The sequence below is a fragment of the Mobula birostris genome, chromosome 30 (genome assembly GCF_030028105.1).
Source record: "Mobula birostris isolate sMobBir1 chromosome 30, sMobBir1.hap1, whole genome shotgun sequence".
Classification (NCBI taxonomy): domain Eukaryota; kingdom Metazoa; phylum Chordata; class Chondrichthyes; order Myliobatiformes; family Myliobatidae; genus Mobula; species Mobula birostris.
In genome coordinates this window covers 35,132,541-35,151,496 of record NC_092399.1, presented here as the reverse complement: position 1 = coordinate 35,151,496, position 18,956 = coordinate 35,132,541, and the positions used below count along the sequence as shown (strand labels likewise).

At 44.1% G+C, this 18,956-nt stretch overlaps 1 protein-coding gene across 2 annotated transcripts in view; it reads right to left on the bottom strand.

Moving 5' to 3' along the window:
• col9a2 (procollagen, type IX, alpha 2) overlaps positions 1–18,956 on the bottom strand; it is a 146,719-nt gene that overhangs the window by 75,539 nt on the left and 52,224 nt on the right. For both annotated transcript variants that reach the window (XM_072247131.1, XM_072247133.1), the window contains exons 7-13: positions 9,768–9,803; positions 9,626–9,649; positions 6,401–6,454; positions 5,384–5,437; positions 4,528–4,575; positions 1,497–1,553; positions 1,257–1,310 (exon numbers count right to left, since the gene is read on the bottom strand). In XM_072247131.1, the coding sequence (XP_072103232.1) occupies positions 1,257–1,310; positions 1,497–1,553; positions 4,528–4,575; positions 5,384–5,437; positions 6,401–6,454; positions 9,626–9,649; positions 9,768–9,803 (327 nt within the window). The remainder of the gene's footprint in view (positions 1–1,256; positions 1,311–1,496; positions 1,554–4,527; positions 4,576–5,383; positions 5,438–6,400; positions 6,455–9,625; positions 9,650–9,767; positions 9,804–18,956) is intronic.

Sequence of the window (18,956 nt, the reverse complement as noted above, 5' to 3'; positions counted from 1 at the left end):
CAATCAGCTCATACCCATCAAACTGTCCCCATTCACCAATCAGCTCAGTCCCTTCATACTGACCCATTCACCAATCAGCTCAGTCCCATCGTACTGTCCCCGTTCACCAATCAGCTCAGTCCCTTCAGACAGTCCCCGTTCACCAATCAACTTAGTCCCTCTACATACTGTCCCTGTTCACCAATCAGCGCAGTCCCATCAAACTGTCCCCGTTCACCAATCAGCTCAGTCCCATCGTACTGTCCCCGTTCACCAATCAGCTCATCCCATCAAACTGTCCCCATTCACCAATCAGCTCATCCCATTGTACTGTCCACTTTCACCAATCAGCTCAGTCCCTTCATACTGTCCCCGTTCACCAATCAGCTCAGTCCCTTCATACTGTCCCCGTTCACCAATCAGCTCAGTCCCATCAAACTGTCCCCATTCAACAATCAGCTCATCCCATCAAACTGTCCCCGTTCACCAATCAGCTCAGTCCCATCGTACTGTCCCCGTTTACCAATCAGCTCAGTCCCATCAAACTGTCCACATTCACCACTCAGCTCAGTCCCATCATACTGTCCCCTTTCACCAATCAGCTCAGTCGCATCAAACTGTCCCCGTTCACCAATCAGCTCATCCCATTGTACTGTCCACTTTCACCAATCAGCTCAGTCCCTTCATACTGTCCCCGTTCACCAATCAGCTCAGTCCCATCAAACTGTCCCCATTCAACAATCAGCTCATCCCATCAAACTGTCCCCGTTCACCAATCAGCTCAGTCCCATCGTACTGTCCCCGTTTACCAATCAGCTCAGTCCCATCAAACTGTCCCCATTCACCACTCAGCTCAGTCCCATCATACTGTCCCCGTTCACCAATCAGCTCAGTCGCATCAAACTGTCCCCGTTCACCAATCAGCTCAGTGCCATCATACTCTTCGCCTTCAGCAATCAGCTCAATCCCTTCACTTGGTCCATTCAACAGTCAGTTCAGTCCCCTCATTTCTACCACTCCCTCACCCAATCAGCTCATCCCCGCCCCTCATCCAGTTTCCTCAATGAATTACCTACAATTCTCTACAGTGCTAATGAGTTCTTCTAATGTCACACATAAATGTCCAACGAACTGGGACTAAAGCCCCCCTTCACCACCAATGATTACATTAAACGATTTAAGATACATTAAAATTTGTAATGAGAGACACTTTATAAGAATGTTGTATAATGCTACCAGCTACACCACATGACTTTGTCAATCTGCTCAATACTCACCGGAGGTCCCTGTATTCCGGCGTCACCCAGTGGTCCTGGTTTGCCTTTGTGCCCCTATGAAGGAAGATAGGTCATTAGCTATAACTTGCTGCTGATGCCATAAATGGTGCAGTGTACAGGGCTGCTCACACCACAATTCAATGACCAGGATTTGGTAATGCTCCTGATTTGTTACCCTATGTACACACTGTATAGTATCCAGTGCAGGTCCTTTGACACTGTGTGGAAGAGGGGGCTTACCTTGAGTCCATGAAGTCCTTGTGGGCCTTTTTGTCCAGGGGGACATGAAACCGGACACTGGAAGGTAACACAAACAGTTCAGAAAGCTAATCAGATAACCACTCTTGATGAAGGGTCTCTACCCAAAACATTGACTGTTTATTCCTCTCCAAAGATGCTGCCTGACCTGCTGAGTTTCTCCAGCATTTTGTGTGTGTTCATCATTTTCAAGACCTGTGCTTTAGTTCCCCCCAGTTTAGAAGCACCTTTGTCCCACAACTGACATATGCTTTGTAAATGCAGGGACCAATTATGGACTCAGGGCCTCGGCTTAGAATTTGAGGGGCCAATTTCAGGCCTGTTGTTTGGAGATGGTTGCCCAGTTCCTGAGTGTGCTCGTTTATTCATCAGACTAGTCAATAACCAGTCCATGTGAGTTGAGGTGGGCCCATTGACTCCAAGCAACTCTACCTCAGGCACACGGATGCCAATTTACAGAGGATGTGCCAGTTCTCTCTGAGATCATTTCACACAGCAGAGGTCTATGAATGAACCTGATGGTCTAATCCATGCTACACTAGATGGAGAAACTCAACAAAACACCAAGTGAAATATAATTATAAATCACAAAGGTAGGCTTAGGCTCAGTCTGCCTGTATCAACTCTGACAGCATGCTGGCCTTCAACAGTCACGGCATCAAGTTCGGGAGTTGGGACACTATATGTCATTGGTGAGGCCACACTTGGCGTACTGTGTACAGTTTTGGTCGCCCCATTATTGGAAAGACACTGTCGAGCTGGAGAGGATGCAGAGGAGATTTATGAGGATGCTGTCTGGACTAGAGAGTCTAGATTACAGGGAAATTATTGGCAACACTGGGTCTTTATATCTTGGAGGATAGAAGAATGAGGAGTGACCCCAGAAGCTTATAAAATCATGAAGGGTATAGATAAGGCAGACAGTCAAGTCTTTTCCCTATCATTATGAGGCACAGAAACAAGGTAAGAGGGGAGAGATTTAAGAGAGACCTGGAATAATTTCTTTACATAGAGGGTGGCGAATACCTGGAATGAGCTGCCAGAGGAAGTGGTCAAACCAGCAGTGAGGAATGATTTGCATAGGAACCAGCAGGAAGGATGACATGGACAAGTTGGGCTCTAGGGCCTATTTCTAAGTTGTTTTACTCTGTGGGTCTATGACTGTGAGGAGGATCACAGTGTCATGGGAAGCCTTTCTTTAATTACTACCCACCTCCACAGGATGCCTTCTATCTAGAGTGTGTAGAACTTAGCAAATTTAAGCTGTGCCAGCATCCTCTTTTGATCTTTCCCCCATCCATTATTGTTGCTACCATTGTTTCTACTGTGTCTCACTGGATTAAGAATGATACAAACTACAATACTTGGCTATTATACCAGTTTAACCCTATCTTTACTGAACAATGTACTCTGGCATATTAAGTGACTTTTTTGGAATGAAGTTTGAGTTATCACCAGCACATAATAACTCTGTACATAATAATAGTTATCACTCTATATGCACAATAACAACCACCCCCCCCCCGCAGGACCCTGTATGCACAATAACCCCCCAGGACCCTGTATGCACGATAAGCCCCCCAGGACCCTGTATGCACAATAACCCCCAGGACTCTGTATGTACAATAACCCCAGGACTCTGTATGTACAATAATCCCAGGACTCTGTAGGCATGCAGCCCAACAACTTCATTCATCACTTTATCCATTTAGACATGTGCATTCCTGAAATGGATTTTTGAAAACTTTTTTTAGTCTGCTTTCACCAAATACCTCTCCCTTCTCCTTTAGAATGTGTCCCCATGCCTATAAGCATATTTCTGCTACCCCATGGTAGTGCCCATTCCCTGTCATTTTGGTTTAAGTCTCCCCAGTCAGATGAGGACAGGTCCAGGTTCTGCAACGGTGTACCATGTCCTCCTTGAACAGGTGCCTCCTGCCCAAGATCTCGTCCCAGAGCCCCAAGAATCAAGCCAGTTTCTGAATGGTTATTGCAGTGGCTTGTGCTTATGAGCAGATTGCATCTTGCAGTTGACCATATACATCAGGAAGATTTAAACAACCCCAGTATCTCCCAGCCTTGCTACAGAATCCATTCAACCCCAAGCTTTTCTGATTCTAGATTCAATAGAGCAAACTTTGTGGGATTAATGCACACCCAACCAACAGCAGAAGGGGGTCAATGAGCTGGGAGAACAGGATTCATTCCTTCCCATCTCACTTAGAGGAGAATTCGGGGTTGTGCTATTCCCTAAGGAAAGATCTAGGGTGACAACCAACCCCAAGTGAAGATCCAGTGACTTTCTTTTGTAAGAGGGAATTCCGAAGACAAGATCTTAAAGGTCAACCCCTAAGAGTAATTATTTTGTGTAAACCCTGTATGCATTACAGTGTTGTAGATCATAGCTAGCAAATTACACTTCCAAAAGCAGAGATAAAATAGAGATTTTCATACTTCACACTGCATGGGCACATCAGTATGAAGTTACAACACCTCCCTGAAAACCGCTCCCTCCTCCCACAAAAAAAAACAGGTATCAATCATACACAATATTACCAATTCCCTTTATCATCCATCTCTCCAATCCAGTCTTGATCCAGCCCAATCCCCCAGTTTCTGTAACAACCAATAAACCTGGAAATACATTAGACAGCCTCAAAATGACCTTCTGTCTCTGATCTAATCCTTCTGCATTTATGATTCCTTGTCATAGAATTTTCAATGATACAGAGCACCCTCAGCCCTGTTCTTTTAACATTCCTTCATTCCTTATTAAACTGTCATACTATCTTACAATCTGCCTTACTTATTTAAAGAAGACACACATGTTTATGTTTCTTCAGATTTTGTTTTCCTCGTTTCGGGCCGTACTCCAGTGACTTGGATTGTTGGGTTTAAGAATGTAATATCCCAGCAGCACTAAGAGTAGAAGCAGTTCTTCGCTCACGGCCACTCGCTGACAGGGCAGTGAAGTGCAAGGTAAAAATTAAACAGTGAATGGAATCATTCTCACCAGAAGGTCTGCGCTCCCTTCCGCACCATGGAGATTACCAAGAGGTCCCTGCACAAACAGACACAATGGCACATGAATATTAGAAAAGTCGTTGGTCATAATTCCTCTAGCTTTCATAACTGATTCATCATGATGAAACTAATCCCAATGCCACCATACCCTCAATATGCAAACATTATCAATATCCGCCTTCAATATGCCCTGTGACAGTAGTGAATTCCAAACCCTCATTATCTTCTGATTGTGGAAATATATTCTCAGTGCAGTCAACAATGACTGACCTTTAATGTTGAGCCAGGGACCAACCCTGGTGATGGGAACCCCAACCAAGGGAAACATCATCCCTGTGTCCACACTGTCAAGCCCTGTAAGAATATGCTTATTTTCGATAAGATCACCTCTTGTTCTTCTAAACAGGACAGATATACATTATGGCTGCTATACATTATTTTATGTATAAGCCCCAAAAAATCCCCTAGATTCACCAGAAAACTGCATCTCATCATCGAGGACCTATTACTCTTCATTGTCTTGTATAATTTATGCATAATTATGTTGTGTGTGTGGTCTGTACCAACATGCCTGTGATGCTGCTGTAAGCAAGCTTTTCATTGTACCTCTACCCCATCGTACCTCTGGACATGGCAATAAACTGAACTTAAGTTCTTGAATGAATACTTTTGCCTATGATTCAATCCTGATTTAGTTTATTCCCAGCTGGTTGGTAGTATAAGCTCCTAAATGAAGCCACATGACCTGTAAAGTAACTTACTAATGGTTACCTTTGCGTTAGAAGACTAACTCACAGAAGGAAGTGCAGCTGTTACAAAATACCTGGAGACTTGGTGTGACGTACCTGCAGACCTGGAGGGCCTGGCTTTCCCATTGGTCCGAGCTGTCCCACTGCACCCTGTAAAATAAAGAGATTGTACCTCAGCATGTGTAAATGCCAGAAACTGTAAATACACTTGTGGATGACACAGAGTTGGAAGGACAGATTTCATAAGGGGAAAGTTGAGGAGAGGGGAAGCAGAATACTACATGAGGTATGAGAGATTAAGTAGCAGTATGAGAGGAAGAGTAGAGAGAGCAATGGGAGTGTTGGGGTGGGTGGGGAGGGGAGAGGAACCAGCAGTGTAATCGAGGAAGAGGCTACAGCAGTGTAACAGTATGGAAGGCAATTGTGGAATATTGTGAATTTGTGTACGAAAGACAGGGGAAAAGGAAGATTCATATTTACTGGTGGGTCACAATGCAATAGGTGTAAAGAAACTTTGTGTGACAGGAAATTCCAGCAGATCACAACAGAATAGGTGTATTTGTAAGAAACATTGTGTGACAGAAAATTGGGTTATAAAATCAATTGTGCCAATGGGGAACATAGAGTTGGGGCTAGAGAGTTTCAGACTTACAAAAAAAATGTTGTTCTTGCAACATTTTCAAATATAAATATGTTTTAACACCCATAAGTTAATATCTGTAAGCTAAAATACGGTATATTTAATAGATATCATCAGTAGAAACAGTTGTTTGTCAATTTCCAAAGTCCTCCTGTAATGAAAAAAGCAGCTAGCGCTCTTCAGAGACACCTGGTATGTGAGAATGCGACTATTGCAAGCAGATTCCAAGACCCGTTTTTCTCAAAACAGATCTTATACCTGATTGTCGATTTCTAATATAATTTTCTGTGGTTCACTAGTTCCTCAACAAAATGGCATTACAACCAGTTGGTATCAGCCTGTATCCCATGACCTATTATGCTTTTGGGCTTCCTGAACATGCAGGAAAATAGATACTGCTGCTTCTAAGTTTGCTGAATTGAATTAACTCCTTGGTACCAGAGGCAGAAGAAGCAGATGCAAGCTTCACTTACTTTAGGTCCTGGACGTCCAATTTCTCCAGGAAGCCCCACTGGGCCGAGAGGACCCTGAATTAAGTCAAACAACATTATATAATCAGTATCGATTCTGACCATTCCAGACCCAACAATTGACTGAATGTGTGACTGGAGGAAAATGTGCATGATTGCCCTCCCTTGCAGTAGCTGACAGAGATAGGCCGTATCACTGCAGTTTGAGAACCTCTGTCAATGAAGCTGGAGGAGAACACAACTTCTGTTCTAAGTTGGTCCAGTATCCAAGGGAGTAAAATTTCCATGTAGGGAGTTTCTTTTCAGGGATAGCTTCCTTTGGATTTTTTTTTCCCAACTGATTTTAAATTAGATGCCTGATTCACCTGAGGGTCATGATATGCAGCTTGGTCAAAGCAAGTAACTCCAGAGTATCAAGTAATGAAAGATATTTGAATCAAAACTGTCCATTGGAGGGAGAGGAGAGTGTCTCGCCAAGCTCTGATGCTGAGGGATTAGGGCATTATGTGCTGAAGCCTATGAATAATTTCCAGTTCTTTTACACTGGAGATCATGGGAGCAAAATGGAGGACAGAGTGGTGGAAAATTGAGGTAGAGGGGGAATAGAAGTGGAGGAGGGTATGGAGATGGAGAGAAAATGGCAGTGAAGGAGGCATGGAGGTAAAGGGGATGGAGCAGGTAGTGGAGGGAAATGGAGGTTGGAGAATGGAGATAGAGGGGGGTGTGGAGCGGGAATGGAGGTGAAGAGGGTAGAGGTGAGGGGATTGGAGGTGGAAAGGGTAGAGGTGAGGGGAGTAGAGGTAGAGGTGTGGAGGTGAGGGGAATGGGGTGGAGGGATAGAGGTGAGGGGAATGGGGTAGAGGGATAAAGGTGAGGGGAATGAGGTAGAGGGATGGAGGTGAGGGGAATGGGGTGGAGGGATGGAGGTGAGGGGAATGGGGTAGAGGGATGGAGGTGAGGGGAATGGGGTGGAGGGATGGAGGTGAGGGGAATGGGGTGGATGGAGGTGAGGGGAATGGGGTGGAGGGATAGAGGTGAGGGGAATGAGGTAGAGGGATGGAGGTGAGGGGAATGGGGTGGAGAGATGGAGGTGAGGGGAATGGGGTAGAGGGATGGAGGTGAGGGGAATGGGGTGGAGGGATGGAGGTGAGGGGAATGGGGTGGAAGAATGGAGGTGAGGGGAATGGGGTAGATGGATGGAGGTGAGGGGAATGGGGTGGAGGAATGGAGGTGAGGGGAATGGGGTAGAGGGAGAGGGCAATGGGGTGGAGGGATGGTGAGGGGAATGGGGTGGAGGGATAGAGGTGAGGGGAATGGGGTAGAGGTGTGGAGGTGAGGGGAATGGGGTAGAGGGATGGAGATGAGGGGAATGGGGTGGAGGGATGGAGGTGAGAGGAATGGGGTGGAGGGATGGAGGCGAGGGGATTAAAGGTAGAGGGAATGAAGATGAGGTGAATGGAGGAGAGGGGAATGGAGGTGGAGTGAGGGGAATGGATGTGGAGGAGCAGGAAAATTAGAAGTGAGGGGAATAGTGGTGGAGAATGGAGTTGGAGGTGGAGGAGATGGAGGTGGACAGGGTGAAGGTGAGGGGAATGGAGGTGGAGGGATAGAGGTAAGGGAAATGGAGATGGAGTTGAGGAAATTAGAGGTGCAGGCAGTGGAGGTGAGGGGAATGGGGGTGGAGGGCATGCAAGTGAGGAGAATGGGTGGAGAGAGAGGAGGGGATTAGAGGTGAAGGAGGGGTGGAGGTGAAGGGATTAGAGGTGGAGAGGTGTAGATTAGGGGAATGGACGTGAGGGGAATGGGAGTGGAGGTATGGAAGTTAGGGGAATGGAGGTGGAGGAGTAGGAAGATTAGAGGTGAGGGGAATGGAGGCAAGGGAAATGGGGGTGGAGTTTAGGGGATTATAGGTGGAGGTGAGGGGAATGGAGGTGGAGGGGTGGAGTTGAGGGGATTAGAGGTGGAGGGGGTGGAGATGAGTGGAGTGGAGGTGGAGGGGAATGGAGGTGATGGGAATGGAGCTGGAGGAGTAGAGGTGGAGGGGAATGGAAGTGGAGGGGGTGGAAGTGAGGGGAATGAAGGTGAAGAGAATGGGAGTGGAGGGATGGAGGTGAGGGGATTGGAGGTAGAGGTGTGGAGGTGAGGGGAATGGAGGTAGAGGATAGATATGAGTGGAATGGAGGTGGAAGTGGGAGGTGAGGGGAATGGAGGTAGGGGATTGAAGGTGGAAGGGTGGAGGGGAGGGGAATGGAGGTAGAGGGATAGATATGAGTGGAATGGAGGTGGAGGGTGGACGTGAGGGGAATGAAGGTGGAGGGATAGAAATGAGTGGAATGGAGCTAGATCATGTTTCCTTACATTATGTTACATTCTCAGATAGTGTTATCTGTAGTCCGTCCTCCTCCCCTACCCAGGCCCACTCTAGCTGGTCTGGTAACATAAGTGGATTTTCCTATTGATCTACTGGTTCCAAAGTACAAATCATTAAAGTAAATTACATCTCACAATGGTCGCAGCATTGTCCATTCTCAAGCATTGCTGTCAATCTTCCTCCAGTCTCAATAATCACCTTTTGTCCCCACATCTACTTTCCAAATTGTACCCAATTTTCCATCTGCTCAGTAACCCGAAACACCTGAACGTTTCACGAGTGGATGACATAGAACATTATCAATTGCTACTTGAAAATGCAAGATATGACATCTACATTTGTCTTCCTGTTTATCAGTCAATTCACTCAGGAATTTTCATGAGAGGCATGGCAATGTCTTAGAATCGGAGCTAGTTTCAATATTTTACCAGGCCCTGATCTGGAAAGTATTTTATTCGCAGAAACAATCCCCACCTGTTATGTGAACTAGGCACTTGTTATATGGAAATCACGGCCCAGAATGACACAGGACATGGCTACATCTGTAATTCACACATTAGCCAATACAAACCAGTCATATTATTTTTATTCCTCTGACTCTTCTCTTTCTACAGAGAAATTTGAAATTGTTCCTCGTCCAATTCCTAACTGAAAACTACAACTTCATCTACCTACGTTCCAGCCCATTCACTAACAAAATGACACTGGTTAGAACAGACATGTTTAAAACCACAAACGTGAGAAATTCTGCACAAAGTATGTTGCCTGAAGCCCTTCCCAATCTATTAGATTTTAAAAAACTATAAATTTGAGCCCAATTGATATGGTCCATAGGTGATTACATTAGTTTAACTTACAGGTGGTCCCATGATTCCAACACCCTGAAAATAAAGCAGATATAATGTTGGTAAAATCAAAGACAGAATAATTGACAAACGATTGACCTGCAATCAGGTGACAGCATGGTGTTTGATATAGATGTAACTGTCACATACGTACCGGTGTCCCAGGAGGTCCAGGTAAGCCCACCAGACCCTGGAAACAGAAAGAGACATTTACTGAAGATCTAACTGCAGTAGAATGGGGGCGGGGGGCAGAAGTAGAGTCACTCTTTGCTTGGGTGAAGATTCACTGGACCAGGTGCTGGACATTTTGCACTGATGTATGTAAATCACCCCATCACTAGCTTTGCTTCTCCTACAAAACTAGTTACATTTGTGACTAATAACTGTGAAGAAGTGAAAGGGGCTGCCGTTTGACTTTTGCCCCTATTCCTCCACAGCACCAGGTTTTGACATCCATGCTGGCTCAAGCACAAATTCAAACATCGATAGTATTTTCTAAGAGTGCACGAATCCTATATATTAATCATAAGACCATAAGGCATAAGAGCAGAAGTAGGCCATTCAGCCCATCAGGTCTGCTCCACCATTCCATCATGGCTGATTTATTAATCCTCTCAACCCTATTCTCCTGTTTTCCCCCTGTAACCTTTGATACCCTTACTAATCAAGAGCCTATCAAACTAAGGGGCAGAAGATGCTGGTGGGAGTTGTGTACAGGCCACCTAACAGTAGTAGTGAGGTCGGAGATGGTATTAAACAGGAAATTAGAAATGTGTGCAATAAAGGAACAGCAGTTATAATGGGTGACTTCAATCTACATGTAGATTGGGTGAACCAAATTGGTAAAGGTGCTGAGGAAGAGGATTTCTTGGAATGTATGCGGGATGGTTTTTTGAACCAACATGTCGAGGAACCAACTAGAGAGCAGGCTATTCTGGACTGGGTTTTGAGCAATGAGGAAGGGTTAATTAGCAATCTTGTCGTGAGAGGCCCCTTGGGTAAGAGTGACCATAATATGGTGGAATTCTTCATTAAGCTGGAGAGTGACATAATTAATTCAGAAACAAAGGTTCTGAACTTAAAGAGGGGTAACTTTGAAGGTATGAGACGTGAATTAGCTAAGATTGACTGGCAAATGACACTTAAAGGATTGACGGTGGATATGCAATGGCAAGCATTTAAAGGTTGCATGGATGAACTACAACAATTGTTCATCCCAGTTTGGCAAAAGAATAAATCAAGGGAGGTAGTGCACCCGTGGCTGACAAGAGAAATTAGGGATAGTATCAATTCCAAAGAAAAAGCATACAAATTAGCCAGAGAAAGTGGCTCACCTGAGGACTGGGAGAAATTCACAGTTCAGCAGAGGAGGACAAAGGGCTTAATTAGGAAGGGGAAAAAAGATTATGAGAGAAAACTGGCAGGAAACATAAAAACGGACTGTAAAAGCTTTTATAGATATGTAAAAAGGAAAAGACTGGTAAAGACAAATGTAGGTCCCCTGCAAACAGAAACAGGTGAATTGATTATGGGGAGCAAGGACATGGCAGACCAATTGAATAATTACTTTGGTTCTGTCTTCACTAAGGAGGCCATAAATAATCTTCCAGAAATAGTAGGGGACAGAGGGTCCAGTGAGATGGAGGAACTGAGCGAAATACATGTTAGTAGGGAAGTGGTGTTAGGTAAATTGAAGGGATTGAAGGCAGATAAATCCCCAGGGCCAGATGGTCTGCATCTCAGGGTGCTTAAGGAAGTAGCCCAAGAAATAGTGGATGCATTAGTGATAATTTTTCAAAACTCATTAGATTCTGGACTAGTTCCTGAGGATTGGAGGGTGGCTAATGTAACTCCACTTTTTAAAAAAGGAGGGAGAGAGAAACCGGGGAATTATAGACCGGTTAGCCTAACGTCGGTGGTGGGGAAACTGCTGGAGTCAGTTATCAAGGATGTGATAACAGCACATTTGGAAAGCGGTGAAATGATCGGACAAAGTCAGCATGGATTTGTGAAAGGAAAATCATGTCTGACGAATCTTATTGAATTTTTTGAGGATGTAACTAGTAGAGTGGATAGGGGAGAACCAGTGGATGTGGTATATTTGGATTTTCAGAAGGCTTTTGACAAGGTCCCACACAGGAGATTAGTGTGCAAACTTAAAGCACACGGTATTGGGGGTAAGGTATTGGTGTGGGTGGAGAGTTGGTTAGCAGACAGGAAGCAAAGAGTGGGAATAAACGGGACCTTTTCAGAATGGCAGGCGGTGACTAGTGGGGTATCGCAAGGCTCAGTGCTGGGACCCTAGTTGTTTACAATATATATTAATGACTTGGATGAGGGAATTAAATGCAGCATCTCCAAGTTTGCGGATGGCACGAAGCTGGGTGGCAGTGTTAGCTGTGAGGAGGATGCTAAGAGGATGCAGGGTGACTTGGATAGGTTGGGTGAGTGGGCAAATTCATGGCAGATGCAATTTAATGTGGATAAATGTGAAGTTATCCACTTTGGTGGCAAAAATAGGAAAACAGATTATTATCTGAATGGTGGCCGATTAGGAAAAGGGGAGGTGCAACGAGACCTGGGTGTCATTATACACCAGTCATTGAAAGTGGGCATGCAGGTACAGCAGGCGGTGAAAAAGGCGAATGGTATGCTGGCATTTATAGCGAGAGGATTCGAGTACAGGAGCAGGGAGGTACTACTGCAGTTGTACAAGGCCTTGGTGAGACCACACCTGGAGTATTGTGTGCAGTTTTGGTCCCCTAATCTGAGGAAAGACATCCTTGCCATAGAGGGAGTACAAAGAAGGTTCACCAGATTGATTCCTGGGATGGCAGGACTTTCATATGAAGAAAGACTGGATGAACTGGGCTTGTACTCGTTGGAATTTAGAAGATTGAGGGGGGATCTGATTGAAACGTATAAGATCCTAAAGGGATTGGACAGGCTAGATGCAGGAAGATTGTTCCCGATGTTGGGGAAGTCCAGAACGAGGGGCCACAGTTTGAGGATAGAGGGGAAGCCTTTTAGGACCAAGATTAGGAAAAACTTCTTCACACAGAGAGTGGTGAATCTGTGGAATTCTCTGCCACAGGAAACAGTTGAGGCCAGTTCATTGGCTATATTTAAGAGGGAGTTAGATATGGCCCTTGTGGCTACGGGGGTCAGGGGGTATGGAGGGAAGGCTGGGGCGGGGTTCTGAGTTGGATGATCAGCCATGATCATAATAAATGGCGGTGCAGGCTCAAAGGGCCGAATGGCCTACTCCTGCACCTACTTTCTATGTTTCTATGTTTCTAAACTCCGCTTTAAATATACCCAATGACTTGGCCTCCACAGCTGTTTGTGGCAATGAATTCCACAGATTCCCCACCCTCTGGATAAGGAAATTCCTCCACCTCTCTGTTCTAAAGGGACATCTTCTAAACTGGTCCTGGACTCTCCTCAACATCCATTCTATCTAGAACCTTTAATATTAAATAGGTTTCAATAGAAACCCCCCTCATTTCTTCTCAACTCTACTGAGTACAGGCCCAGAGCCATCAAACGTTTCTCGTACATTAACGCTTTCACTGCTGGGATTATGCCATTACTGTATATCCATATCAATGGATGGGACAGAGGAGGATGTGTCACAGTGTAATTAGAGTCATAGGAAAGTACAGCACAGAAATAGGCCCTTCCGTCCATCTAGTCCATGCCAAGCAATTTCAACTTGGCACTCCCATCGATCTGCACCAGGACCACAGCCCTCCATACCCCTACCATCCAAGTACAGATCCAAATAATGGAGATGACCCGATGGGCCAAATGGCCTAATTCTGCTCCTGTATCTTATGGTCTTATGGTCAAACTTCTCTTCAACGTAGAAATCAAGCTCGCATGCACCACCTACACTGGCAGCTTGTTCCACAATCTCACTACCCTCGAGTAAAGACGTTTTCCCTAATGGTCCCCTTAAACTTCTCACCTTTCACCCTTAGTTGAATTGAATTGGCTTTATTTCTTACATCCTTCATATACATGAGGAGTTAAAATCTTTACGTTACGTCTCTGTCTAAATGTGCAATGCGCAACTTATAATCATTTATAATAAATAGTATGTACAACAGGACAATCAATGTAACATAGAAATACAATTGTATCAGCATGAATTAATCAGTCTGATGGCCTGGTGGAAGAAGCTGTCCCGGAGCCTGTTGGTCCTGGTTTTTATGCTGCGGTACCATTTCCTGGATGGTAGCAGCTGGAACAGTTTGTGGTTGGGGTGACTCGGGTCCCCAATGATCCTTCAGGCCCTTTTCTCACCTGTCTTTGGAAATGTCGTGAACTGCAGGAAGTTCACACTTACAGATGCACTGGGCTTAACTCATGACCTCTAGTTGTAGTCCCACCCAACCCCAGTGGAAAAAAGAACTGCTTGCATTTACCGTATCTATATATTTCATAATTTTGTATATCTGTATCAAATTTCCACTCAGTCTTCATGCTCCAAGGAATAAAGTCCTGACCTATTCAGTCTTTCTTTATAACTCAGGTCCTCCAGTCCTGCAACATCCTTGTAAATTTTCTCTGTATTCTTTCAACCTTATTTACATCTTTCCTGTAGGGAGGTGACCAAAACTGCACACATTACTCCAAATTAGCCCTCACCAACATCTTGTACAACTTCATCATATCATCCCATCTCCTGTATCCAGTACTTTGCTTTATGAAGGCCAATGCACCAATTGTAAAGTATGAAAGGGGTTCGAGTGGCAAGCTGTAACGAGAGCGGAGGTGAAGAGTGGCAAGACTGCGGATTCTTGCTGGGTAACTAAATCAGAAAGGTAGTTCACAGAGTCACCTGCAAATCAAGGAGAAGTCTACATTGTGAATTGTAACAGGAGGGTCAATGTGAAGTGTCCCAAACAAAGGGCAAGGATCTCATAGATGGTATGTGACTCCAAGAAAAGTCTCACAGTAACACATATGTTAGGGAAGGGTCTCAGACTGCCACCTGTAACAAAACAATACAGGAGCAGGATTAGGCCATCAAGTTTGGTCTGCCATTTCATCATGGCCAATCCATTTTTCCTTTCAGTCCCAATCTTCTGCCTTCTCCCCGTATCCCTTCATGCCCTGATCTGCCAGGTCAGGTGGAATCTGACAAGACAATAGGTTTTACACCTGCTTTGTGAGGACACTGTCGATCTCTCAGTGTCACTTGCGGAACAGGGAATGTCACTCTGTAAAAACCATGGATTTGGCAGCGCAGCAGCTTTGGCAATTGCGCTTGTGAGTATGCATGTGTCAGCTAACTATTTCATTGGGATAGTGCTTAACTGTTCATTCTGTCATAGTGCTTGTTGAGGTATGGGCACAGCAACACTTCGCTGCCTGCATTGCCTGAGAAATTGGACTGTCGCGTCAACTGACTCTGAAGACTAGCGGTATTCATTTTACTCTCAGTTGTTCTTTTCAATCGCAGTGCAGGCTTCATTTTCCATTTGAGAGTTTTAGTTAATGGCCCTGTTTGGCCGAGCGTTTATTATTTCTTTTTTCCCTTTAACGTTGTTCGCATTAAAGTCTGTGAACTATCGATCCGCTTCAGTGTCTCTCACTCCGCACTGGGGCCATATCTGAACCGGATGCTACACTCACTGTTGTCTATAGCTGCCACCAGCATAGGACCTGAATGAAACGCAGTGGAGATTTTGCATCGGTCAATGAAAACACTTGCACAAGTTACTGGTTGGTCTCCACATAATCTCTGAACAATGCCTGAACTAGGAGTCAGGAGTGTAGAAGCCACAGGCATCTCTACTGCAGAACAAGTGTGAAGGCATACTCCAGTGTCAGGTGTCACCCAAGATAGAAGACAGAGACATATCTGGAAGTGGCGATTTAGTCTCACAGAGCTAGAGTTTGAAGAGCCAGGAGACTGGCAGAGGGAGTGGGGCGCTGGGAGACTGTCACTGGACCTGGGATGTATCTTGTTTGAGTACAGAGGAGAGAGTGAAGGAAGAAGAACGAGCAAGGTGGAGTGTTCAGAGCTTATGAGGAATGGAAGGAATGTTGGCAAGTGTGAGTCATGAAGAGGGAAGAAAGTTTAATCTCACTAATTACTGATTGAATCAGACGTGGAATCAGGGCTCTGTAAAAGGAATGTTAATTAAAGCCCAATTAGAGTGGGACACATGGTCCTCTCTGGGGTATGTAGTTGGGTGATTATAAGGTCAAGGTAGAGGTTAATGTGCCAACATGTTAAGAGACTCAGTATTAGCTTCATGCTGAGACTGCAAATCCATTTGTTATTAATTAGTCAGCCACAGGAAACCTTCATTAATGCACTCCGATAATCCTTGGGTCACAGCTGTGATTTACTGGGAGGATGAAGAGAAAGAGCAAAGCTGTTTGATTAATCTGTCACAGACATTCAGCCTTTTCCAAGGATTTTTCAAATTGCTGCTTTGTTCTCTTGCACCGTAAGGAGTAATTTTAAATATCAGAAAATTACTGAATTTAACACAAAATCAAAGTCCTCTAATTAAAATCCTTCTTTTGTCCATTTGGGACTGTTGTTGGATGTGTGTGTGTACATAAGTCAAAGATCCACAATCAGAGAACGTTGAGGCAGAATGTTTGCAGTCGTTTTTTGATCTGTGTATGACCTGGTCCTGTGTTCACTGATGAGCTGTCAGCGTGTCACTTACACCAAGCGGCATTTTAACAGTAGTCACATGATATGCCACTGCAGTCGCAAATAAAGGCAAATTTGGAGTTCCAGTGAAGTTAGGGCATAAGCCATGGATGCTAAGGTCATTGAGGAACAGAAGGACCTTGGAGTGTATGACCAAGAATGCTTGAAGGTGACAGAATACCAAATAACATACTTAAGAACACTTTTGGGATGTTGGCATTCATTCGTCAGGGCAGCAAATAAATGATCTGGGACGTTATTCTCCAAATTAATGAAATATTTGTCAGCCCTCAGCTTAAGCGCTGTGTGCTCCTCTATAGGAAGGGTGTGGTGGCACTGGTGAGGGTACAGAGGAGATTTACTAGGATATTGCCTTTTAGTTCAAGATCTCTGAGGATCTAACCTGGTCCCAACATATTGATGTCGTTATAAAGAAGGCAAGACAGTGACTATACTTCATTGGGAGTTTGAAAAGATTTGTTATATCAACAAATACACTCAAAAACTTCTATAGATGTACCACAGAGAGCATTCTGACAGGCTGCATCACTGTCTGGTATGGGTGGGGGGGGGGGGTCTACTGCACAAGACCATAAGAAGCTGCAGAAGGTTGTAAATCTAGTCAGCTCCATCTTGGGTACTAGCCCATTATTAAAGACCTCCAGCACCCAGGCATGCCCTTTTTCACTGTTACCATCAAGTAGGAGGTACAGAAACCTGAGCAACACAGGAACTATTAGTAACACAAGAACAGCTTCTTCCCCTCTGCCATCCGATTCCTAAATGGACATTAAACCCGTGAACACTATCTCACTTTTTAAATATATAGTATTTGATTCTTTGCAAGATTTTAATCTATTCAGTATTCGTATACTGTAACTGAATTTTTTTTATTATTATAATGATTATTTTATTATTATTTTTCTTTTTCTATGTTATGTATTGCATTGAACTGCTGCTGCTAAGTTAGCAAATTTCACGACACATGCTGTTGATAATAAACCTGAGTCTGATTCTAATTCTGATTTCTGAGGAGACTGTAAAAGGTATATTTGTTTTTCTTGGAGCAGAGCAGGTAAAGGGGGGACATGACTGAGGTATATAAAGTGAAGGTTATAGGTAGATTAGAATACAAACAACATTTCCCATTATCAGAAGTGACTAAAGCCAGAGGATATAGATTTACTGCAAAGATTAAGGTATTTGAAGTGCATTTGAGAGCAGAGAGTACCTAGACCACACTGCCGGAGAAGGTGATAGAGACAGTCGTTGACATCATCTGAGAAATGTCCAGGTGACCATTTGAGTAGCCTTGCCACAAATTGGTGGAAGGATTAGAAGAAGCACGAGAAAAAAAATTTTTTTACACAGAGTTTGGTCATGGTCAGGAACTCTTGACAGTGAGTGGAGGCAGAAACACTCATCACACTTAAACAGTGGCTGGAGAGCCATGGCAGACCCAGGACTGGGAGAGGGAATTAAGCTAGAGAGATGCCTTCAATCAGCGTAAAAACATCTTCCTTGTAAAATTTATTTGATTCTATAAACTTAGCCTGAACAATGAAGTATAAAAATATTGTCAGCAGTAATTTCATACTCCTAAAGTAAATCTCAAACTTTTAATTCATTTCTAAAGATTCAAAATCTTCTAAGATCTCGAGAAGCAGTACAAAAAATTAAACATCAAAAAATTTATAAGTTCTGAAACTCTTCCACACACTTCTAAGCATATTTAAATGTTATAAAAATATAAATTAATATTCTAACTCAATTTTTTGGAAAAAAAATCCTTGGGAATATTTAAAGGAGAATTTTGAAATTCATTGCCAAACTAGTGTTTTTTAAACAGTGAGAAGACTATCCCTTCAACTTCTGAGAACCTGGTGTGTTATTCTCTGCCAAATGCAAAAAAAACCAAAACATAGCCTGAATTCCCTCTGGGTTGGGATCTGTGAGGAATCCAGTCATGAAGTGTTGTAGGCAGCTCTGAGATTTCCATTTTCTCATACTTCTGCTCAGAAATCCCAAAGCTGCTGAGTGGTTTCAAGGGCAATGGGTCTGAAAGATGAATGTGGTTGTCATTAACTTGAGAATCCAGCCCTTTGTTCTCAAGTCACTAGAGCACCCCTGAACTTATGACCTTCTGACCCAGGGTTCTGGTGCCTCGAACTAGCTAGAGCTGGCAATGATTAACGATTAAAGATTTGCTTTCTCACATACAGTATACATCAGATCATTGAACATACAGTGAAATGCATCATTTTGTGCCAATGACCAACACAATCCAAATCTATACTGGGGGCAGCCCACAAGTGTCTCCATGCTTCCGGTACCAACTCGCTTACCCCAGACATCCCACCCTGCAAAAGCTCATAGCAGGGAGGTAGCACCCCCGCCCCCCGCAACCCCATATCTCGCGGCCTCCCCACCGGTCGACCTCCAAGGGTGTATGTAATACTTTGTTTAGTGATTTTGTCCAATCTGTAAACCAAGTTGGGTATATGCAGAAAATGTGACATTAAAATATGTGCTTATATTATCTTATATTATCACATTTATTCTATTACAATTTTAAGCAAGTCTACAGGGAGTTTGGCCTCATCACGTAGGACATCAATAGCGTAGCTCCTTAGCAGCCAGCCAGATAGTTTAAATAACGTT